Consider the following 25,358-nt stretch of genomic DNA (forward strand, 5'->3'; position numbering starts at 1 on the left):
GTGTGCAGCTCACAATGATAAGTTTGTGAGTTCAACTCCTGGCCTTTGAGGAAAGTAATATGCATAGACTCACCCCTGCCACAGGAATGTGGAATTACACCACTTGCTGAGGTCTGTAAAACAGGATGTGATGTATAGCCCTGTGTTTGTTTGAATGGGGAGGATCTTGCCATTTTTTTGTAATTTAGTATTCTAAGGACCTGTCTCAACATGCCATTATTGTGATTGGGCTTGCAACTCTGTACCTTTCTTCACTTAGTGCACACACGTTCTGCAGTCCATCACTCTGGCTGTCTCAAGCTCCCAGTTTTTCAGATTTGTGTACATCGTTATTTCCCTATTTCCAGGAGTATTAACGGGCAGAATACACATTGTGAGCTTACGTACTTCATGGCTGGACAAAATGCCAATATTTATTTTGCACTCGTGCCTCAAGTTCGTGTTGAAGTCATATCCCATGTCAGATTTCAAATGAAGTACCAGGTGAGATTATAGCAACTACTTCAATATGCGCATGTAATTAACATTTTCAATATCTCAAAGCAGTCTTTTCAAATGCAGAGCTATTCCTAGAGTCAGTATTACAGCCCACAGAACTACACCAAAGGATATTTTAAAAATAACAACTACGTACTGTACTGGAGCATTCAGGGTAATTAAATAATTAAATGCGCTACTATTTTGCATCTACACATCAAATATTTTATAGTATATACATCTCTTGGCCTAAACAGCACTTGTTAAGCAAACTTTGGACCGGTTTCCACATTTATGGTCTCACCAGGAGTATTGGGGTGGTTGTGAAATTACATTGAATTTGAACTAATATAGAAGCTAAATGTGACCGCATCTCAAGATTCTGAAGATAAACGGTGGGTATATGTTCACACTGTAGTGTAAACCATTTGCTTTTGATTTAAACATTCTCACACCATGCAATTAAATGTCATGTTTAACCATCCCCCTATTTTATTGGGAACTTTGCCACAAATTACATCGTCTGTTGCTTTCAATCGAGTTGATTCTGCACAAACCACTGTGTTACTTATCCTGCTCCCAGAACCGTCAACCACTGAATAAAACCCAATGAAATTAACTCAACACCTTGAATTAAGTAATCAAGACAAACTGAGCCCACAAGCTAGCGAACATGATCGTAGACTTGTAATCTTCCTGTGCAAGCACTTGCATTTGCATCGATGCCCGAATCTTAAGTTATGGCAGAAATTAACTTCCCTTCTGCGATGCATATCAAAACATTAAAATATATATCTTGTACCTTCTATGTCGTAAAATAGACAAAACATCCTTACCGGGTGTGTTATGGGCCATTATTCAGACATTGTTAGCTTTTGTAAAACTGGATAAACTGTGCCGGGACACATACCGTATATTGCTCCATGTGCACAGCATTTAATACAAGTGTAGTAATCACAACACGAAACAGACCAATGCACGTCCGTAATGTTACAAAGTCATTGTTGTATAAAGATGTACAGTTTAACTTCACGCATCTGACCGTAACATTATCCGCTCTGCCCAATTACACGTCCGCACCCAGTGCAGTATTTGTGCATGGTGTTCACATATCTGACCGTTTCAAATATCCGCCCGCATCTCAGTGCCCAGCCGAGTCACATACGTGACGTTGCACCATAAATGCATACACACACACACATAGCGTGTGTACACACGCACATAATTGCACACACGCAAACACACAGGGGCGCACACATGAAACCAAAGCTACCAACGAATGTGTCGGTGGACCAGTCGGTGGACCAGTCATTTCTGTCCAGCACAGTGCTTGATCGAATGCATTTCCGATTAATTGCAATCAGACTAAGCATCTTACAAGGTGGAAACGTCCCATCCCCTATACGATTCAGGCAACACTACTTTTATCCGTATGTTGCTGCACTTTGTAAGAAACATTTTCACTTTTTATCCCCATTAATTTTGTAAAAAGTAAAAAAAATTAACCATTATTATAATTCATTGGATATTCATATTCCCTTTTTTTTTTCAAATCCACACACAGCAGCTATAAAACATTTCTTGAGTACATTTGCAGCAGTGCTGGAATGACATTCAATGCACATATACATAATGGAATGAAAAGTTATCACATCGATCTTAATTTGTAGTTGTCATGTGGGTAATTATCAAATATCTCCATCATTCACACTCGGGCACACTGGCACTCACTCCTGTTAACGTGGAAATAAAGGTAATTCTGTTGGAATAGCGTCTAAATGATTGTGCAAATGAACTCTTCCCAACCCACCAAGCTGTGTCAACATGCATTCGAGTGTGAACTTGCGTCTGCGAAGGCAAGCAATGTCTCAATATGTGAATACAGTTGTGACCAGCAAAAACAATGAAATACACGACGTAAATAAATAATTATTACTACACATTCTCTCGGGTTTCTTCAACAAATATGACATCCGCACGAACATATACAATGTCACGATATCACCTCTTTGCGAGAAAATGCAATACAAAATGTAATAATGTGCTGCAACTGTGAGAATACCAGAGATAGTCAAAGTACATAGCTATGGGGTGATTGTGAAGATTTTGTCAAACAAGCAAACATCAGTCACCCCGTGACTTAATTTGTCTTTCCGTCTTTCATGACAGATCGTTTTATGCATTTCATGCTTACATATTAAGCATGGATTTCCTAACCCATGACACTGATTATTTTTGTCTACGGTACGCACCAGAATAGCAGAGTCTAAAATGCAAAGTAAATTGGTCTAAGCGTGGGACTGATGTGGTATGATAACAGGGTTTTCCCCTTTTTTCTGGCAACAAAACAGGTGTTAAGACGCTAAAACACCAAACTGAAACCTTTTACAAGGAATCATGTCCGCATTAACCACGATACTTGTGTGGTGTTTTAGCGTCTTAACACCTGTTTTGTTGCTAGAAAAAAGGGGAAAAACCTATTATCATATTTTGGTACTGGCAAAGGAGGTCCCATGATACTGATGTGGTAATTAATGTCATTATTGTCTTTTTCCACAAATCTATTTCAAATGTGCTTTTTTCATGAGATGAAGAACCCATTCCGAAATCTCGTAGAGCATTGCATCCTCTTGTGTTCGAGAATGGTCTGTAGAAGGAGATGTTGCAGAACTGCTTCAAAAAATCTTTGCAAGTGACCAATTTTCTACAGTATAGGGGCAGCACTTTCCCACCTGCCCAGCTACAGAGATAAATGTTCATCCCATGCTGTTCAAACCAATATTCTTGATTCTCAGAGCAGCAATTTAGCCAAATTAAATGCAAAACGTGGTCAGTTGTAACTGCGGTGAGACTGTCAGCCAACTGCACTTGAAAACCACATTCATTCACGGCAAGCTTTGTTTAGATTCAAACCTGCAAAGTGGTGACAGCTGAGTAGTTGGAGTGCTGAGCCATCTGGCTACCATGGGACCCATGTAGCTTAATGATAATATAACAAGTCAATGTCTTAGTAATAATAGAAGTCAGGTTTTCAGTGTCAAACAACATGTAGTTTTCACTAATTTACTCGAGTATTGAATTGTTAAATCTATGTTTGGTATAAATCTAAAAACTCACAATTTTGTGATTTTCATTAGATATATTTAAATATTTTTTGGAAATATGCACGTTTTCACACGTAAGAAACTTTGATTTCAACCTCTCATTCATAAACCGCTAACAGGTAAACACTATGCATCATAACAGATGGTAGATGTGAATTAAATATCCACATGGATCCCTTCAGCTCATTTCAAAGCAGAATATATGTGTTCACTGCCAGGGTGGGTCCTATGTACAATCTCACATGGCTAATCAATGTTAACCAGGTCCAAAGTTATAGTGCTGAAGCCAGGAAATAAATTCAGGCTTCCAAAAAGTGCTACTTTGGCCCATACTTCTATCGGGCTGGCGTGTAAAAGCCAAACCTAGATGTAGATTATTTGGCTGTGATCTTATATTATGGTGGGTCAGATCTCAGCCCATAAAATGGTAATCAATGAGGAGGGTGTTCAGCCATATTGCCATAGGTCCTTAGAGAAGAGTGTCTTTTTCCACTGTGTGAATTATGGTGATGTCCAACCAGGGCTGCGGTCATCTTCGACAACTTCAGACATTACCAAACGGGTGGCAGGCATTCTGCAGCAGCAGCATTGGCGGCTGCCACTCTGCTCTAGGTTGGCACGCCAAGGATGTGCTCCTCCACGAGGCTGACGTTCATGTTGGCGAGATCCAGGGCGCTCGTGGCCAGGCGGTAGCCAAACATTCTCAACGTTGGGGCGCACACCTCCTGCACGACCTGCACGAATGCAAACGGGATGGAGAGGCGCCAGCGCTCCGCCTGCTTCGCCGAGTTGCGCGCGGTCGAGAAGACGTCACCGATATCCAGCACCCTCTTCACGGCCACCATGGGCTCTGTGGCACGCGTGTTCCTCTCGATCCAGCGCACCACGGAGGCATCCATGTTGACGCCGGCGAAGCGGTACATCTCCTGCGCCTTGGCGAGCGGCTCCCGCGATACGTCCTCATAGCGCGCGAGCATGTAGCGACCGCGCAGCCACTGCCCGCCGCTCCACCCCATCTGGCGGAGAGATCACAGCGGGAGCAGGGTCGGCGCGAGGTTGTCAGTACGCGACCGTGTTGAGACACGCTGCTGCTGCTGACGGAAGGCGTTCGCTCTCAAGAGAATGTGAATTAGTGCGGGCATCTCCCCGTGCCAGCAGTATAAATGGGTCCATAATAAAGGTTTTTGGGTTAGATCGCGTTTATTTATAAATGTGTCATAACCCTCCACCACCCGACACGGCCAATCAGCAAAAAAAGTGTCACGTTGACAAAAGACAAATAATTCACTACTTCAGCCCACCGGTGTGTTGAAGAGTTAATCCACATTTACAGTTTGAGTACGACGTTTCGCTGGTAAATACATCCAGCATCATCGGACAATTCGCCAGAATGGTAAAGCCCTCGCTTGCTCCCGGTTTTTATATAGAGCAGCAGGGTGACGTCATCACTTAACTCATATCAGGTGCAGTGATTAGAGGCGGAGGGGGGGGGGGGGTATTGTAATTATATAATCGATTAGTAATCAGTCATTGGTTATGATTAGTAATGAGTTGTAGATTAGTAATTCTTTAAATGTAATGTGTATTATTTAATAATACGCTTCCAGGCCGCACTAAGCCGGTAGCTGTCAGAGCGATTAAAGTTATTCTTGTTCCTCTCAATTTCAATGGATTCTCTAATTAGTCTTTGCCAGTAATAATTAGTTTTACACACCACTGCAACATTGTCAAAATCAATTGAGTGTCCTTGTTGACAAGCATGTTCTGCCACTGCCGACAGTTGTGTTTGAGATAATTTAATATTTCTCTGATGTTCTTTTAGTCTTACGCTGATGTTACGTCCCGTCTGCCCAATGTAGCAGCTGCCACATGAACAATTAATCCGATATACACCTTTTGTTGATAGTTTAGGTAATGCATCTTTAGTGCAAGATACTAGTTTTTGAATTTTGTGTACTGTACCAAATCTTACTGTAATGTTTTGCTTTTGCAGAACACGGGCTAATTTGTCAGTTACTCCTGAGATATATGGAATTTTTATTGTTTTAACAATCTGGTCGCTTTCAGTAGTATTGCTTTGCGATCGTGATTTGGCATTCAGTGCTCTGTTAATTTGAGCATTGTTGTAGCCATTCTGTCGTAGTGCGTCTTTAACGTGTTTAATCTCTCTCACTAGACTCTCACCATCTGACACTGTTTTGGCCCGATGTACGAGCGTCTTGATAAGAGAGGATTTCTGAGCTGGATGATGATGTGATTCTGCATTCAGATAGGCATCAGTGTGCGTTTGCTTTCTGTAAACGCTGTGTGTTATTTTAGATATTTTGCTTGGACATGGCCTAAACGGTAATTGAGAGGAACAAGAATAACTTTAATCGCTCTGACAGCTACCGGCTTAGTGCGGCCTGGAAGCGTATTATTAAATAATACACATTACATTTAAAGAATTACTAATCTACAACTCATTACTAATCATAACCAATGACTGATTACTAATCGATTATATAATTACAATACCCCCCCCCCCTCCGCCTCTAATCACTGCACCTGATATGAGTTAAGTGATGACATCACCCTGCTGCTCTATATAAAAACCGGGAGCAAGCGAGGGCTTTACCATTCTGGCGAATTGCCCGATGATGCTGGATGTATTTACCAGCGAAACGTCGTACTCAAACTGTAAATGTGGATTAACTCTTCAACACACCGGTGGGCTGAAATAGTGAATTATTTGTCTTTTGTCAACGTGACACTTTTTTTTGCTGATTGGCCGTGTCGGGTGGTGGAGGGTTACGACACATTTATAAATAAACGCGATCTAACCCAAAAACCTTTATTATGAATAATATTGGTCGCGAAAGCCTACGTGTTAAACAGTATAAATGGGGTACGTCGAAGTCGATTGGAAGGACGTGCGTGGTGGGGTGAAGTGTGGGTGCTCTTTCTTACTATCAAACGACTGGCCGGCATAGAAGATGAGGCCAAATACCCTCGAGAAGCGCTGTCTAGTGGAGGAATCTTTATATGCCAGCAATGGCATGAGCGAGTAATTGCAGAGCTGTTTTAACTTTTCACCATCTATCTCTCTGTGCTACGGGTGGAGAGAGGGCGTGTAGTGATGTTGTCCCTCCCCCAACAGTGTTGGTGTTTGGAGTCATTCAAGAAACAATACATTTTGTCTCATTTGCAGTGTTTACCATTTGTCTCATTGTTTTTGTAGTTTTATAGTTACATAATCTAGATAACATAATGTGGCATAAAATTAATATATTTAAGTTTGAGAATACAGTACTGAATATGTATTTTATACTGTGAATATACGTATTAAAGAAGCTGTGTCCAACAGGAGCATTTGGTTTCAGTTCAATGCGGCAGTTCAGATAATGTTCATGTTCAGAGGATGGGTGAAATTAATCTTCTTTTATATCTTCGGGCAAATAAGCTCACAGCTTGATTCCGTATCATCTGACGTGTAGAGAACATATGTCGTGCAAATATAACGTGGGTTTACAAAGGAAGACATCACAAAATTACCTGTGCATGCAGTACAAGAAAGGGGACAATAATACCCAGCAGTGGTGAAGGGGGCGGTCAAAGAGGCATTTTCGCGTAATGTTAAGAAGAGACTCGGGCGATTATTACATTGCAGAATTGTGGGAGAAGGTGATGACTTGGTGAGGCCTTCATCCAGCAGTGGTCTGAACATGGTTGATGTGGATGATGGTCATGTAAGAGGCTTTGCAATGAAGTTCTAGAGATTAATCACACACCACAATATTTGCAGGAATATTACTCGTGAACATTGCAATCATTCAGCAAGGTCAACGGCCAGGGGGAGAGTGTTCTAGTGTTTTGGGAGCAGCAAAGGAAGAAGTGATCTCCCAACTGGAATGATCCAGGAAGGAGAGACGAGGTGAAGCCAGCCAACCTCTGCTGTGATCTTCATGTTGTCGCAGGTGTTCTTGATGCGGCTGATGTCCAGGTCGTCTGGCTTGGCCCCGGTCAGCTTCCACTTCTCCCAGGCCTCATACTGCCCTGGCATGGCGACCATGCGAGAGGCCAGCACGGCCCGTGGATCTCTCACCAGCTGGATTATCTGAGAAATTCATGACAAAGTGCATCTCCACGTCAGTGCCTTATCGTCGAGTAGCAAGGGGCATGACGTTGTGAACCTGTAGAATTATAATAAACAGTGGTGAAAATGAAGTGTTTATTTAGCGAGAGCCGGTTTGTGCACAGGACAACTGTGAATTTGCCATAAAGTGCTTCTCATTTTATTGATCCCAAAGTGGGCTCCCCGCCTCCACTCCCAAGCCAGGTTTAAAACGACAAAAGTTCATCGTCTAAAATCCACAGGATCACGTAACACTTAAGTAAGATTTGCATTCGTGGGGTGGTTAAATGCCTTGGCAGCTCAATGGCACCTGACATCTGATCTCAACCATGCCAATGCCCTGCTGCAGTCTAGAGGACCCCCCTGTAGCAGTTGTCCCTGTGCAGCATGGGGTGTCGCACAGCGCCGGCCCTCCAATGGGCACGTAGGGGGGCGGGGCTGGGGGGGGGGGGCGATGTGCTGCATTTGCCTTGACGTCAAGCCGCGGGTCGTCGACGACTGCCCTCAGCGTGGGCAGGTTGCGGATGCGCACCGTCTTGATGGCCACGTGCTCCCTGAGCAGGCAGGCCTGGGCCGCCAGCGTCAGGTTGAGAGCCTCGCAGCGGCGCATGCGGCACGGGAAGCGTTCGCGCGTACTCCCCGTGCTGCTGCTGCTGCTGCTGCTGGCCCTGCCGCCGGCTCCGCCGCCACACGCCGGCTCCTCGCACAGCGCCTGGCTGGAGCCGCGGCGGAAGAGCGCGCCCGTCACGTGCTCCTGCGGCGGGGGCTCCAGGAAGCCCCCGAGCGACGGGACGTCGCACAGCAGCAGCTGCCGCAGGACGTCGCGGTACACGATGGACAGGGCGGTGGCGCTGGCCGTGTAGGGCCCCGCCAGCTTGACGGTGCGCTCCACGTGCCAGAACGGCTCGAATAGGTAGAACATCCCCTTGTGTTGGTTGAAGAACTCGCCGATGAAGGAGGAGCCCGTCCTCGTGGTGGTGAGCAGCACGATGTGCTTCCTGCTGGGCTTCGGCGGAACAGACGACGCGTTGGTCTGATGCGGCACGAGCCGGCGTGCCGCCCTGACCGTGCCGTTTCTGTCGGCTCGAGGTCTCGGCGAGCTTCTGTCGCTGGTCATCGATACAGCAGCGGTGGACGAAGATGAGTTTTGAGACCCCATAGTCCTGGAATTCGGCTCATTGTGTGAAAACACTTTACCACTGATGGAATTCTCGGATAACTTTTCCGTGACTCTGCACAAAAACAGAAATGGTAAAGCAGTGTTATTAGAAAATGTTGCGAAGAGAATTATGAGCATAATGTTAAAGTTGTCATGTTCCCTTCCGTATAATGCTTCATGAAGTATGAATGGCGCAATTTGGACGGAAATTGCTCAAAAAAGGAAAAGCCAGTTGAAACTGTCAAGCTGAATTGTTAAAAATGTCACGCAGACTTTGATAAGTATAGGCCAGCAATGTATAATACATTACATATCACGATAAAATTCACAAGGTAAGACATGCACAGTATAAAAGGCATCCGTACGTCAATGATGAAAATAGTTTATTTTATGTGACCTATAAATTCCATAAAGGGTTTGGCTCAAGCAGAATGGTAAAAAAAAATTGCATTTAAAAAAAATGTAAGCAATTAAAATGTGTACTATGGCCATTTTCATTTCAATTTTTTTAAAAATGCAATGAATGGCAGTGTTTTATAATCAAAATGTAACCATCTGTCAGCAACATGAACTTGTAGATTACTCTATTCTTGTTTACAGGGTAATTAAGTACAATTGAAGTCATGAGGCTCAAACATTTCACAATAAAATACAATACAATTTGGATTTGCCTCACGTAGAAATTCGAAACTGCATCTCAAGATGCTGTACAAAACAGTGGGACATGGGAATTCTGGAAAATTAGACATCGTATATTTTATGAATAGAAACACATTGGGGAGGCAGAGGAGAAGTGATAGATGCTGAGCTCGGATTTTAATAGGGGCAGGGAGCCGGCAGCATGGATGGCCGGGGAAAGTGATTTCTGGACGGTGGTGGGAGAATTGGAGAAGAAGTGAAAAAGAGATTCCAAAGAATATTTAATTGAATCAGATTGAGCCTGAATATTTACATTGGAGGTTTTTTTTTTTTTAAATAGGATTGTTTAAATAGATTGCTCCATTTTGAGAATTATAATCAGCGTGGACTGTGCATGCAATCAGGCAAATGATGCTTGCTCTGCTGTGAAGTGTTCACTAGAGGAAGAATTCTCCCAGTTTTAAGAGAGCCATGCTCTAACCTGGCCATCACATTCCTGTATATAATGCTTCTCATTTGGACATCATGGATCGAATGTAACATTTTCCACTAGGTATAGCTGTTATTTTTATTTTCCCTGCCTTCCCCACCGATGACCTTGTTCTTTTGTTGAGCAAACTTGTTGTAAAATACTTTTGTTTTGCTCTTGCTTATCTTGAATGCAGGCTTCTTTTATTCTTGATAGATTAATGTATCCAGCACGTGAAATTTAAATGCCAAAAACCCTCACCGATACATATGACATTCTTATATTTAAATAATAGTAAAAACGTACAATGACGAATTGTGTTATAACGTTTATGCAAGGGGTCTAATGTCTATATCGGGCTACTGAGCCTCACACAAAAAAACATTTCAAATATTGAGGTGTGCATTCGATTCAGTTGTAGCGACCTCTGAGGGTATGACAAATGGATTGAGCTAAAAAGAGCATGTTCTACAAGATAGATCACGTAATTTAATTTATTGAGTTGTTTGAAGAAAACATTATGAAATGAGAGTGTTGTTGTTTTGGACGACAGGCTATTTTGGGACTTTGGGGATATAGTAACACCACAAGAGCAGGCCACTTTGTGGCAATATTCAAATAAAATTACATTTCAAAATATTCCTGTAATTACCAATCTAATCCACCATACAGGCCACGTGCTTTCCTCGCAAATTATCATCATGTGGCTCAGTTGAACTAATCTGCTTAAACAAAAAAATGTGAAAATGAATAAAAATGCGTGTAATTAATTCGAATTGAGAGTTGCCGTAATTGGAAATAATGTACTGTAGTTTTACGGCATTACAGATAAAAATGTCCAATTTACGATGTCCTGATGTAAAGGACAACACGTACAGTACCGCATTCACTGGATTTGAAGACACTCGGGAAAGTAAGGCACACCCCGAACTTGTGCCTGATGTTAATACAATTATACCAGTCTGGTCACATGCACACACCTACCACATTATAAGATGCCCCCACAAAATGTTACATACAATACTGCATAGGGAAATGTGTGCAGAATAGGGTAATTGGCCTTTATTGCAAGAGCACCATTGGTTCTTTAACAACTGCATGCACACAGAGAAACTAGCTTTAGCATTCCTTCCGAGCGATGGCTTTCTCGAAAAAGGCGCGGTGATCTGTTGGTTCGAGCTCAAGCCTTGAAGTCAAGATTGCTTTTCCAAACTGGTGGTCCTTGCACTCAAACACAAAGGCAAGTGTGTTAGCTCCCAGCTGACATGCCCTCCATCCAAAAAAAAACAAAGCAAACACCTAAAATATATATCTATTGTTGTGTTTCGGGGTGCTTGGTAGAGCCATCAATCTTCCCAAAGTGAGAAGTGCAATTCACCCCTGCAGCATTATGAGAAGAGGCATTCTGATGCAGCACACATTCACTCACCTTGAAATGACATGGTTTTCCTTTTCTATGATGACCAGGACGGCAATGAGCAGAAGAACGATGAAGTATTTAATTCTGGTTCTCATTCTTCTTCTTGTTCGTCATTCACCAAGCCATCAGACATGTGCCCGAGGAGCTATGCTCTTGAAGGCATTTCGATTCAATAATGTGGATCCCAGCAAAATAATGTTAACAGCAGTTACAGGCAAATGTGCTTCAAGACCAAGAGATAATATGGGCTGGGGAGGGTGATATATAGAGACCAGAAAAAAACACTCTTAAAATGAAACATTAAGTTGACATTACATTCAAAACTGGCATATGTAATTTGCGATGCAGTAGCTATCAGCAGAGCGGATATGTTATGATATAATTAGTGCGGAACTCAAGAACTTAATCAATTTATATTGTTAAAAGCAGCACAAAAAAATACTGACATTTTATGTATGAAATGTTTTTGATTATGTTAATTACAAATAACACTGCATCTCATTGGTGTGTACCTCAGTGCATTTGGCAGTTCACTTTACACACACTTTACTTGGCCTTACTCGTGCAATATAGCTGAAACAAATTAAACTGTAATCTGGTTATGATAAATACGTGAATGTTAACATTGAGCCAGAAATGTAAAGCACCAGTTTGTATAACATATATTCAAGTGTACCATTCCAAGCACAGATATTTAATTATTACACAGAGGAAACTAAAATTATATATTAAAATCAATGTTGGAACCTGCAAATGTAGCTTAAGTCCCGTACATAGAATAGAACAAATACATGACTGAATTTGTACAAATAATGCAGTCTTTCACACATCTATTGTTCAAATACAGGGAGTTGACTTACTTGTGAGCCCTGCTTGTGTCACTGTGGCAACACAATGATTAGGTTGAACTTTGTGTCCTGTATAAGGTAGCCCACCCAATGGAACCATCCGTCAGCTTATGATCTGATTAAAAGAGGAAAATTAAAAAAACACAAGCTGAGCTTGGACTAAACGACTGGGATTTGCACACACAAACTCACACACAATAACACCCCAATATCGGGAACAATTGCAGTACAGTTCTGGATGTGGGTGACAACAAACCTCATTCGGCCAACTGTCCTTTGTATTATTTCTGAGAAAGGCTAGCTGCATGGTCCCAATGTCCACCCACAATGTTTTGTAACGGAATGTTTAAAGTCTTGAAGGAAGCACACTTATTTAATTTTTCAACATAGACCTCCGTAACGATGTCAAAGCTTTCTAACATTGAATTTAAAGTCTCAAAATCCACTCACTGCCCATCATATATACTACTGCAGATGTGGACACATTTTTTTTATAATTATAAAGCAAAATACGAACAAATTATGGGACTGTTCTAGGTATGCATCATGTCATAGAGCTAACCCAAATCTTCATAAACACATGAACACATATACTTAGCTCTTTCGGTAAAGTCACGTTGAAGGGAAACAATAAAATAATAAAATATATATTATTATTCGATGATGACCGTTTGTGTTATGGTCGAAACGTCGTGAGAATTTTTATTGTTTTATATATTTTTTATTATTTTATTGTTTCCCTTCAACGTGACTTTACCGAAAGAGCTAAGAATGTGAATTACTGCAGTCACGAAGGCTTTAAATCATAACATTAACACACGTCAGATTCACTTCAACATTAGGTAATCATGCATAGGTCTACATTTTAAAACAATGCACACACGTGTCCTTGGAACTTTTGCGGTTGGAAATCTGCTCAAAGTCACGGCCAAACATAGCGAGAGACTTTATGCTCGACAACCAACGAAGCAATAATGCTGCCCTTGCTGACCCTCCCACGTTCATCGCTTTGCCCCGCATATCAGTGCAATCTGGAAAGTTCTAGATTTAAAGCTTTCGTGACTGCTAGGATCCACACTCTTTGGTTCTATTTGGTAAAGTCACGGATGTGAAAATAAAATAATACAGCGCTGTCCTCCAGACAGTCTCGTCCCTTCACCTGATGAAGGCCGCTTGTGTTGTGGCCGAAACGTCGTGATTTTTTGTTATTTTATTTTCACCTACGTGACTTTACCCAATAGAACCAAAGAATCTGGAAAGTGTTGTGCATTGGAATACAAAAACAATGCAAATATAGTAATCACTTGCTACTGCACCTCGATTTTGGTGTGGTCATTTCCCGTGGTCAAATTCCATCTACTGCCACGATATCGTCTGTCACAAGCTGAGTGTATGTGCCCCATTGTCTCACACACACACTAGAGTAGCTCTATCTCGCCCATTAAGCTTGATGTAAGCATTTAAAGGCGGGCGGTTTTATGTAGCTGGCTAGATAAGAGAACATATACACCCGTGGAGTGTGGTTCTTTAATTAATATTGAGAGTGCGGTAGCATTACAGCCAATATATAATTCTAGACGTAATACCACACCGCCATAACTAAAACTACTGTTAAATGTCATTGCGTAGCACATAATTTGGCCTATTACTCAGAACAAAATTATTTGATTGCTTTTAAATGAATTTTTTTTTTCAAATCTAACTGTGCGTGAAGCTTTGAATAACTGAATGTGCAATATTGTTTGGGTCTTTCGGTAATGTCACGTAGACAGGTTCAAAGAAAATAACAAAACATGTCTTTGATCATATCTACGTGACTTTACCGAAAGACCCAAACAATATGAATTTCTGCAGTCAATGATTCAGAATGATTCAGTAGGATACTGGTAATAATACAAATATACATGTTGTAAGTTCGCTCTTGGTTCATTACTAATTTACGTTTTATTGAACGCTGCAACACTCCAATATTTGGACTAGCCCTGGACCGCCCCTTCACCAACCCACACTCGCCATAACGGTGAACTATGGTGAAACAGCCACCATGCAGTTCTTAATCAAGCAGTGGGTTCACAGAGCACAATAAACTGTACTTTAAAATAGCTGCTTAGTTGAATTTTCTTTCACTATACTATATATGGGAAAACTTTTGTAGTTTATTTGAAAAGCCTGCTCTACCATTGTAGATACAGTGCCAAATACACTCGGGAAAAGCTTCGTATGTACAGCACTTATAATCTAGTGCTGGATGCGGGCCTTCCAGTGGTGTGCGGGTTGTCGGGCTACTTCAGCATACTTCACCACGCAGATCATCAGTGGGAGTTTAGCTAAGGCGTGGAGCCATGCGCGTGGAAGCATAGGAGTACAGAACGACACAGTGAATTATGTTTCTGCACTCCCCTCTTTCACACCCCAACGTCGACCCATGGCCTCGTAGAGTAACTAACTCACAATGTTGGAATGCGGAAATAGTTTTACATGCAACCTATACGAGATGTCTCGTACAGGCCGTATAACTCTGACAAGTAATCAACAAGGGACAATGTAACAATTTATTGTAATTCTTAAATTCCAACTGGGAATACCGCCACACATTGCTATCTTGAAACACCAGTTCTGTCCTAGCAGCCACAATGAATACACAGCATCAAGTGTAAAAAAATAAAATGACCTTTTTCTGAAACTGTATTGGCAGTGATGCACGACCACGAATGCCAATAACTCAACGCATTCATCAATAACGCTGCCCTAACGGGGGAAATGTATGCTGTTTTACGTGACGTTTGGGGCAATGCCCCTTCTACATGGCAAAGGGATGCTATGGAAAAGGACAATTGCCCCGAATGTCGGGCCACTATATATGTTTTGGTGCCAGACAAGATGTGTACTACTTGAGCATATTGGCACAAGCCAGAGGAAATGTAAACAATTGACGAAATGTGCAGTGGACACCTATGGGTTATCTGCCCATGGATCGTGACGATGATGATAATGATGATGATGTATGTTTCCTTATTTTACGGCAGCGTCATTAACGAATGTGTTGACTCACAGAGCAAGCTTGGAGAATCCCACCAAATATTGAGCGTTCCACCACTTGCTGTGGACTGCGAGTGTTGTATTTCAGACTGCCCTTTCCTTGAACACACAATTAGCGATGGTACTCTAGCAGTGTAGTGAGGCTCATCGTTTGAGTATCCTCCCTTGAAAGAAGGAGTTCGTGTCTTGGAATCCCGCGACATATGCACGAGCAGGTGGTGTGCTCTGATTGTGTCCGTGCCGAGCTGCCAAGCACACGTGGATGTAAGACCGTCGGAAGGCCACATTTGACATGTGGTTGTTATAACGAAAAAAAGTGGTGGTGCTGGCCGATTGGGGGCCCTAAGCAAACCAGATTTTTGGGCTCTTCCCCCCTTTCAATACATCGCTAGATGAAAGAGAAATGTCTGGAAATGGGAGTTGTGTAGCCAAGAGACAGAGATGAGAGAAAACAGCTTCAGATAAAGCAGAGATGAGAGATATATTTATGTTAATGCACTTCTTATGTTTATTATATCTGAATTCCGAGTTCATAGTTGGTGCATCTCTATAAATCCATTAATCCGATGCCCCTTGAGCTACTTGGAGCTGTAAACGTTTGCTTTGTTCCGCCTATAGTCGCAACCCTGAACGCAAAGTAGCTAACTTACACGTATTTCGACCGTGCTCAAAAACGCATTCGCTTTTTGCTGCGTAAAATGTGCACACAGTCAGTATCCGCATTTTTTCTGTAAAGTTTAACAATACAACAACAGTACAGGACTGCAGTTCCATACGTACTACATCAGTTGTTTGTATACACGAAGGTATATATCACAAATGTAAGCTTGATTGTGTGTCTAATTTAAGCAGTTGGGCGTCATTTATGTGTTATTAATTTGTAATACGCAACCAAGTCGTTTGTCAAATATTTTTTTTTTATCGGGTGAGGACTATTTTCTCTCTTTTTTATGAGGAAAAAACTGAGGCGAGATGCAACGTGTGAAGAAAGATAAACTGTGTATCATATATATTTATCAGTGTGAGTTCAATTGGACGTCTCTAAATGTATAGTTGGGGACCCATTATTTTGAAATACAGGGTGTTCAATGTTTCCTTTTGTGTCCGAGATTATTGAGAACCCCTTCTATGAGGGGACAACTTGGATAAAAAAATGCCAAGGTGTGAGCAAAGCGAGAGAGAGAAAAAAACCCCGATAAATGAGTGCAAACCTTTGTGACCAAATATGTAAAGAGGTAAACGGTGAAAGGTGCAGCCCTGCAATTTCTCGCCCATGCCACTGCTGACAGAAGAGCCTTCTGATAGGAGGCAGCTCTGGAGGGCCCTTAAATAGTGCATGAAACCTCACGCTGAATATGACTGAAACGTCTGTGAAACGACTGGGCATCTGTGAGAAAAGAGCTTGAAAGCTCATCGGATTTTTCCAGTGTAAATAAATTCAGATTCTGAGACGTACCGTGTTAAAATTAAATACGAAAAAAAACCCACGTACAATAATACATCCTAACATGGTATAAATCGCTCACTTTTGTTTACAACGAACGGTTTTATAAATACTTTTGGAAACATACTGAACGTTTCATTTAAAACGATGCATTACTTTCTTAATCGCGTTCACTTTGGTCAAACGGGGCAAAATATGGCAATGGACGTTTGACCAAAAAGAATTACAGTACAGTCCTAAACATCCCGAGAAGGACTTTAACCGTGAACGAGTAATTGAGATTGCCAGGAAAGTAAACATTTAAAGGCTGCAATAAAACAACGTGGTGCAGAGTGCGCTCTATATACGCCGACAGACGAGCATACGATGCTCAGTATAAACATATGCAGCACATTAGGTTTAGCGCAGGAATGAATTAACCCATCATCGACAGACTTGAGTTAGGCTGGATGTGGAATACCGGACACACGAATCCCGGCCACGACTGAAATGAATCCACCGTGAAAATGGGTCGCAAGAGCGAACTCAAACACACACGTGCGTTGAATTTCTTCCGCGCCGTACGTAGCCAAAACCGTGCTGCTTGGAGGTGCGTGCGAGCGAAGGGACAAGGAGCGCCCTAAAAAGTGTGTGTGTGTGTGTTTGTGTGTGTGTGTGGGGGGGTAGGTAGGGTGGGTGACAACAAGTAACTTAACCTTACGGAACAAAGGCCGGCTGAAGCAATGCAACAGAATCGTCTTACCGGCCGCACTCTTGCTTGGTGGTGGGTGATGCAGTCAAGTTGCGGCGTGCGTAAAAGTATCGGCTGGGCTGGGACGAGACGAGCAGCAAACAGCAGCAGCAGCAGCAGCCGGCGGCGTCGTACACAGAGAGTGTCTCGTGCGCGTTCGTTGCCTTTCGTTCACATCGCTGCTGCCGCCGCCGCTGCTGCTGCTGCTGCTACTACTCACTCAGCAGCACAAGAGGGAGAACCCGCAGGGTCGGTGGTGATGGGGGTGGGTGGCTGTGGGTGGGTGGATGTTTGCGTCCTGACGCTCTCCCATTGTCGTTGTGTCACGCAACTGCTACCGCCACCGCCGCTGTCATTGTCTCGAGACACGCGCGTCGCTCCGTCAAGGCGGCCCTTTGCTGAACCTCGCAGCCCGAGACGCGCCGCGTCTAATCGGCCAACGCGGCAGCGTCGGCGGCGCCTACTTCTTTGTGCACTCAGTGCAGCCGCCTGCAGTGTTTCTTTCTCCTCCGTTCCTTCTCCTCCCTTCCCTCTTGGCTTGTTTTTCGCGCGAGCGTGCGCTGCCCCGAGCCACGGCGAACGGTCTGGCACGGCAGCTGAAGGATTCTCTCGCGAAGCGCGAGGTGGGGTGTGTATTTATAGAGAGAGAGAGAGATTTTTTGTTTGTTGAAATTACAACCGCAACTTCAGCTGAAAAAATTCACGCACGGTCCACTCCTTACACCACTCCGACTAACTCCACCACCACCCCCCCAACGCCACCTCCCACAACAATCAGCTGTCTACCGCCTTACCTCCCCCATGCTCAACACGGCCGTGTGTGTACACACACACACTTACACTGAGCCCTACCCACACAGCCATACATCCTCCCCCCTCCACCTCATGGCTACATTTTCCCTTTTTTTTTGCCTTCCTCCACACCCCGAAGGGTGTTTTTTTTTTCTCTCTCTCATTTATTTCGCAATTGCCGGCTGCTGCAGGCAGGAGCGGCCACGCATGACCCCTGCTGCTCACGAGTTTGACTGCTGCTGCTGCCGCTGCCGTTCCAGTTGCAGGGGACATGCAACTTCTGTGGAAACAGAATTTACACCCTCACCACGCTGCTCACTCACTCACCACGCCACTCAATTACCATGCCACTCACACACTCACCACACCACTCACATTCACTCGCCATGCCACTCACCATACTACTCACACACGCACCACATCACTCACACCACGCCACTCACTATACCACTCACATTCACTCACATTCACTCGCCATGCCACTCACACTCACCACGCCACTCAATCACCATGCCACACACACTCTCACCACGCCACTCTGTGTGGGGAGGGGCTGGGTGGGGAGGGGCTGGTCACCCCGTGGTGCCCTAATAAAACTCAACGTTTAACCTACTCACGCCGGCTTGTGCCCGCCCCCACAGTCGGGCATATTTGCGGAATACACCACGTGGTGCCGCCGTTGACCCTGGCCATTGACCGAGCAACCCAACGTTCCTACCAGCTCCCTCCGCAGGAATGTGTTTCTTGTTAGTGCATATATCACTGCAGTGCGTCATGTATAACGGTTGTCTTCTGGAGAGATTTGTCCTCGCCACAAAATTGTAGAATTTTCACCACTGGTTCAGGGCTGTCAACATACGACCGCACCTCCGGTGAACATTGTTGGCTACGTACGGCGCAAAAGAAGTGCAACATACCACGTTTGAGCAAAGTAGGAATTTGAAAGGAAATAAATTGACATGAGTATCCGTGGGCTGGTCAGTTGTAATTGAAACACACTCTTTGTATTAAATTGGGCCTGTAACATTTAAACCGTGTTGTTGCTGTTGTTATAAAACCAACCATGGTTCACTGAAGAGTGCTCAGAGACACAATCACTGCAAGTCTCTCGAGTTCAAGAACAGTTGTCAATGGCAAATGTTCACCCTGAAGGAATGTCATAGAAAAGGTTATTCCCATTCAGAGTACAATAAGTCCAATATCTTCTTCAAATGTGACCTCTATGTATTGAATAATAAAACATTTTTATTATATTTCTTGCTTCAAAATATGACTATCCAATGGCTTCATCAAAACAGATTGCAATGCTTTATAAAGATTAATGTTGCATTTAATTGTACTGCAATTAGCATGAGTATGATAACCGGGGCAGTAATGGTTATATACAATATATATTATACATGTTTCATATGCAATACATATGAGAGATGAACAATGATTACGATAATCGTAGTGGATTCCTACAATTCCACCATGAAAGATTTGGGGTGAAATTTGGCCAATTCTGCACACTAGGCATCTACCGTGCTTGTTAACACATTCCCCCCCCCCCCCCAATATTCAAATATGCTCAAAATGTCCCCCCCCCAATATATTGCTATAAAAATAATTGCTATGCGATGTAAATAAAAACAACAATTTGCTAAACCTTGGCCACAATATCTGTACTTATCTTCATGTAAATCAATGCATAGATTTCTGTTCATATGATTGTGGTTATGGTTGTACTTTATTAATCCCTAATCTCTGCCATTATATACAATGAAACAAGAAATGGTAAAAAAGTAAAAACAGAGCAATGTAAATACAATATACACTATTAGACATTATTGTTAAAAATAAATAAAAGGCCATCCCATGTGTTAGTGAATTTTTAATACTTTAGGCAGGAAATTAGTTTTCAAATGTAGATTTTTTTCTTGGTTGGGACCCCCAGACAACCTGGAAGATTTGGTCCCCCCAAAATTGACTCCATGGCTACGGCCTTGGATTTCAGTAATATAATTATAATTCCATTCTAGGGATCATGAGAAATTCCGAGCATATGTTATATAAGTAACTCATGGAGGGCTTTATCCACCTTTTTATTGTCTGTAGGAATTACCCTGTTAAAAAAGTACCAAAATAGAAACTATACATCTTGTGTCGGTGTAATGTGCTCTTGCAACCCACTCACCTTTGTTGTAAGATCTCCAAACTTGGATTGAATCTGCAGGTGACTAAAGGCTATCAGCCCAAACCTCCATGAATGATTTGCACCCTTGCCAAGCCTGTCCATCGAAATGTATCGTGAGTGTGACCAAGACAGCTCACAAGAGAGATGAGTGGGCCGACACAATCACAGTACACCTACTGCACAAGATCACCACGTCATCCCCAACTGCCCAAACCTCCAGGTGCAAACCTTTGTAGATCTAAGTAAAAAATTTTTAGAATAAAACATATGTTGCTCCCGAATTAGTGGGGGTGGGGAGGCGGCAAAATAAAATACATTTTTTGTAAGAAAGGTTTAAGTTGTAGGCATAAACTGGACTAAGCTTGTGCCAAATGTAAACTTTAAAGTCTTTGTAGAACATCTGGCTTCTACAAGGCTGCAAATGCAACACACGTGCAGTTAAAACGCATCGAGAATGAACTCGGGATGTCACAATGGCCCAATGTGAGACTTAATTTAAGGCTAAATCTTTACATAGAGTAATACTGATAAATTACAAATTGAAATGATGGTGAGACATCAATAGTGGTGAGTATATTGGAAAATGAAAATTTTGAAAAGTGAGTGTGCGCCATTAATTTCTCATCTTCACAAGCCTGACAGTCCATTTTCTATAATGTATATAAATCAATATAAGCTGAATTTTTAAAATACATGTAAAATTATTGTCTACATGAAAGATCCAGTCGGTGCATATGTATGAACAAAATTGAAACAAATGAAAGCCATTATATATTGTTGTATTGCCCCGCATAAAAATTGTACATTACTTATGCAATCCAGTAACAATTTTAATGGTATTTATACAATGTGCCCCAGAATAGCAGACTCCACCATTAATATATATTGAAACAAAACAAGACTGAGGACTAAATGTTATGGCTACTAGACGTCTCGGGAAATGTGGGAGTACCGACACTTTATCCCACCACGTGTGACCTACCAACCAATTGACCGTGCTTCTACTCATTGCGATTATTTGGCTGCTATACATGTCCACATGATAAGCCACTTCGTTGAGTTATCATTTGTGGCAAGGTTACTTCTGAAAAAGAAGCTAATAGCTCAGTGGGCTTTACCTAGTAAAACAAAAAGTTTTTTTCCCGTGTGACTTGTTTACCTATCCTATACTTATTCTTGGTTCCTTCGGTAAAGTCACGTTGAAGGGAAACAATAAAAAATAACAAAATATATATTTTATTCTTTTATTGTGTATATTTTATTATTTTATTGTTTCCCTTCAACGTGACTTTACCGAAAGAACCAAGAATATGAATCACTGCAGTCACGAAAGCTTTAAATCAAAATGTATCCTATACTTACTCGTTGGTTCTTTCGGTAAAGTCACGTAGGTATAAAAATAAAACATTTTAAAACAGTCTGCCTCAGCAGCAGACCATGCTTTCCCACCTAATGATGGACGCTTGTGTTGCGCCCGAAACGTCGTGATTTATTTTATTTTATACCTACGTGACTTTACCGAAAGAACCAAAGAGTATGGATTCCTGCAGTCACGAAAGCTTCAAATCAATATTATCCTATACTTTTCCTGATGACGACCGTTTGTGTTATGGTCAAAACCTTGTGATAATTTTTTATTGTTTTATATATTTTATTGTTTCCCTTCAACGTGACTTTACCGAAAGAGCTAAGAATATGAATAAGAATGTGTTTTGTGCAGTTTGTTCTTGTACATTTCTGACCAGCCCCTGCTGGACATTTGTTCGAAAGAGCTCTTTAGTTAATCGGATTCCTCCAGTATAAATAAAGATTCTGATTATTGTGATTTCTACCGCTGGGTGAACAGAGGCGGTGGATTAAAGAAACCAAAAGCAGCTGATTGGTCAAACAGCTGTGCCGGGAGATTGAATCGAACCGACCGCAACTTGATTACAAGTCAAGTGTGCTTGCCGTTAATCCAGAGCCGGTGTCCCTTAATAAATGTTCCAGCGCATTTCAGTTCTTCGCCAAAGTTCACATCAATGGGGAGTGATGTCTAAATCGGTTCCACTCCCCCTCTTCACAGTTACTCCCACTGACCAGCATGGTGAAGTATGGTCAAATAACGCCCATGGTCGACATGGCGTGGAGAGTGTCCCAAAATTATATTTGTTTGATTGCACACCCTTAACTTTACACGTATACGGTGCACATTGTGTGTCTACACATATAGTGTACCCTGTATGGGCAATATTTCCTCATGGGGATCCTTTTTCAAATTCACACATTTCGCGTGCAAACGCATGTGATACAGTACGTGCAGTAGAATCACTTCATGTTTTCACACCACAAAGAGGAATTTGAGGGGTAGAATTAAATGCTTTGAAAAGTACTCAATACTGCACTGTATTTATAAAGCAGTGAGCTATTGCTGCTGATAATAATATACTTGGGTTATTTCTGTTCTACATTATAATGTATATATCATTTTTAATGCTGTAACTAATATGCGTTTTTTACGTTTTTTTTCCATTGCTGCCAATGATTTTAATTACGCAGCTGGATGCCTAAACATAAGGTTGGGTGAGATGGGCAATGCTCCTTACTGAAAGCCAATTTCAGTGTATTGACTTTTGAATACCTGAAATGTGCAGTCAATAGTGAGCTTCACAGTACAATAAGTACTCGATCCCTGTAAGGTCACGGGGTTATCCACCTCGGCAGCCTCGCAATCTTGCCACATTAACTCAACCCAATCCATCTGCAGGCTTAGCTAACCGGTTCTGTTACCCTCGACAATTCGAAGTCTATTTTACTATTCAACTGGATCTGTACAACACCATCTGATGGCAAATTTTGCAACTCTATTTATAATGAATAAAACATTATCCCAAACAGCCAGCACCAGCTGAAACCGTGGTTGCGTAGCTGCTGGCTTCCGTAATGAGAAACAGGTAGTATTCGGTCCATGCTGACCCAACAAGCTCTGAAAGTAATAAGCATGCTGGTGGGGTGGACCATGACCCCTTTAGTGAGCAGTGCAATGTAGGAACGTGTGGTGAGAATTGGAGGCTAGATAGCAGGCATCGGACGAGATGAAAATCATCCCCAGAGTTCAATGTTAGACTCGTTTAATGAAACGTCGACTCAATGACTGAATCTAGCCAAGTTTAATCGTCTAATTTTTTAGGAAGGCTGGGGGAAAAAAGTCTGTTAATGTTAATTGAAACGATACCACTACATCTTCTCCTCTTCTGGGTTCTTTCGGTAAAGTCACGTAGAATGGAGATAAAATAATAAAAATAATAAGAGAATAAAAATCTCACGACGTTTCGGCCACAACACAAGTAGCCTTCCTCAGGTGAAGAAACAGGGCTGTCCGGAAGACAGCACTTGAGTGAACCCTGCCAAGCTTGGAAGCGTCTTTTAAGCTGTGTGGGAGGAACAGAGCGCCTTGACAAAGGAGTTTACATATAAATTAGCATGTAACTGGGGGATTAGCATGATGTTGGTGTGAGGGATTAGCACCACGGAGAGCGACGAGCTTTGTTCAGACGGACGAGTCCAACTATGTACGGAACGGAGGAGGGGGGAGAGGAGTTTACATATCAACAGTAAATTAGCATGTGATTGGGGGATAAGCATGATGTTAGTATGAGGGATTAACACCACGGAGAGCGACGAGCTTTGTTCAGACAGACGAGTCCATCTGTGTTCGGAACGGCGGAGGGGGGGGGAAGAGTTGGAAGCAGCCACGGTGCGCTGCTCTGTCCTGTGTTGCGTTATAGCTATGCTATAAACTAGACTACTATATACAATATTATACTTTCCAATCTAAACTACATTGTATGATATCGTATCCATAGACAAACGCCACCCTTGAATTTTAAAATGCGTTACTATACACTACCCTATACTTTAGACTATAAAATATTAGACTTGTAGTATTACACTGTATTATTCTATTAACCCTACTGTATACCACACTGCTGTATATTCACTATACAATTACGGTACTATATATTACCTTATGAATTATGTTAAACATTACACTGTTATTCTATTTATTATTATACAAAATGCTATAAACTATACTATTGACCGTCGTGTGAAAGGTACTAAGAGGCACTGCCAGCGAATGGACTGCGGTCTGAAAGTCACCGTAAAATACAATCAATCAAGAACCGAAATGGTTTATAACGTCTTTCCAATGGTGACTAAGCCAGAATCCATCTTCTCGGTTGAAATTGTCTCTGTATTTGTATATGTATATGTGGATAGCCTCATGAACGAATCTCTCATGGTAGCCAGGTGGCTTGCAGAGAACCTCCGTCTTGGAGAAGGCAATGTCATGTGAGCCCACTGAATTATAACAGTGATTTGCCACGGCTGAGGTGTTCGTCCTACCGTGTTGCAAGTCTGCTTTATGTTCACGGATGCGGTCCGAGATATGTCGTTTGGTTTCTCCAATGAAGCTGCTACCACAGAGGCAACTTAGTTTGTAGACGCCCGGGTACTGTATGTCTGGAACCACATCTTTTACAGACGGAACCAGATCACGGATTTTATGTACTGTGTTGAATAGGACCTGGATCTTGTGTTTATTCAGGATTTTGGAGATCTTTTTTGTGACCCCCGCAATGTAGGGTAAGGTGATGGTTTTGAATGGCTCCTCAAGATGATCCTTCTTCATGGTTGGAGTGATGGCTTTGCGGATTGTGTAGTCGGAGTAACCATTAGCCTTGAGAGCTTGGTGTACGTGTTTGAGTTCACTAGCAATGTGTTCCTGGTCGGAAATGCATTGGGCTCTATGGTATAGAGTCTTGATGAGGGAATTCTTCTGGGATGGATGGGGGTGAGAATCCGGTTTTAAGTAAGCATCCGTATGGGTAGATTTCCTGTAGACAGAGTGGCTCATTGAACCATCAGGTCTCCTTTTAATTAGGACATCCAAAAAGGGTAGCTTGC

General features: G+C 42.4%; 1 protein-coding gene across 3 annotated transcripts; it reads right to left on the reverse strand.

The window, feature by feature from the left end:
* Positions 1 to 1,389: 1,389 nt before the first annotated feature.
* LOC116940237 (carbohydrate sulfotransferase 3-like) lies at positions 1,390 to 18,690 on the reverse strand. Of its 3 annotated transcripts, none has more exons than XM_032949732.2 (6): positions 17,456 to 18,688; positions 12,243 to 12,345; positions 11,392 to 11,534; positions 8,165 to 8,927; positions 7,510 to 7,677; positions 1,390 to 4,597 (listed from the first exon to the last, which is right to left on the reverse strand). In XM_032949732.2, exons 3-6 carry the CDS (start codon positions 11,475 to 11,477, stop codon positions 4,190 to 4,192), a joined length of 1,425 nt encoding a protein of 474 aa, XP_032805623.1. In that variant the 5' UTR covers positions 11,478 to 11,534; positions 12,243 to 12,345; positions 17,456 to 18,688; the 3' UTR covers positions 1,390 to 4,189. The 3 variants fall into 3 exon arrangements, with proteins under 3 accessions (XP_032805623.1, XP_032805622.1, XP_032805624.1); XM_032949731.2 differs by having other exon boundaries at positions 11,392 to 11,630; XM_032949733.2 differs by lacking the exons at positions 11,392 to 11,534; positions 12,243 to 12,345 and having other exon boundaries at positions 17,456 to 18,690.
* Between the last annotated feature and the right edge of the window lie 6,668 nt (positions 18,691 to 25,358).

Source organism: Petromyzon marinus, chromosome 8 (assembly GCF_048934315.1).
Source record: "Petromyzon marinus isolate PM22_M1 ecotype Great Lakes invasive population chromosome 8, UKy_Petmar_22M1.pri1.0, whole genome shotgun sequence".
Classification (NCBI taxonomy): domain Eukaryota; kingdom Metazoa; phylum Chordata; class Hyperoartia; order Petromyzontiformes; family Petromyzontidae; genus Petromyzon; species Petromyzon marinus.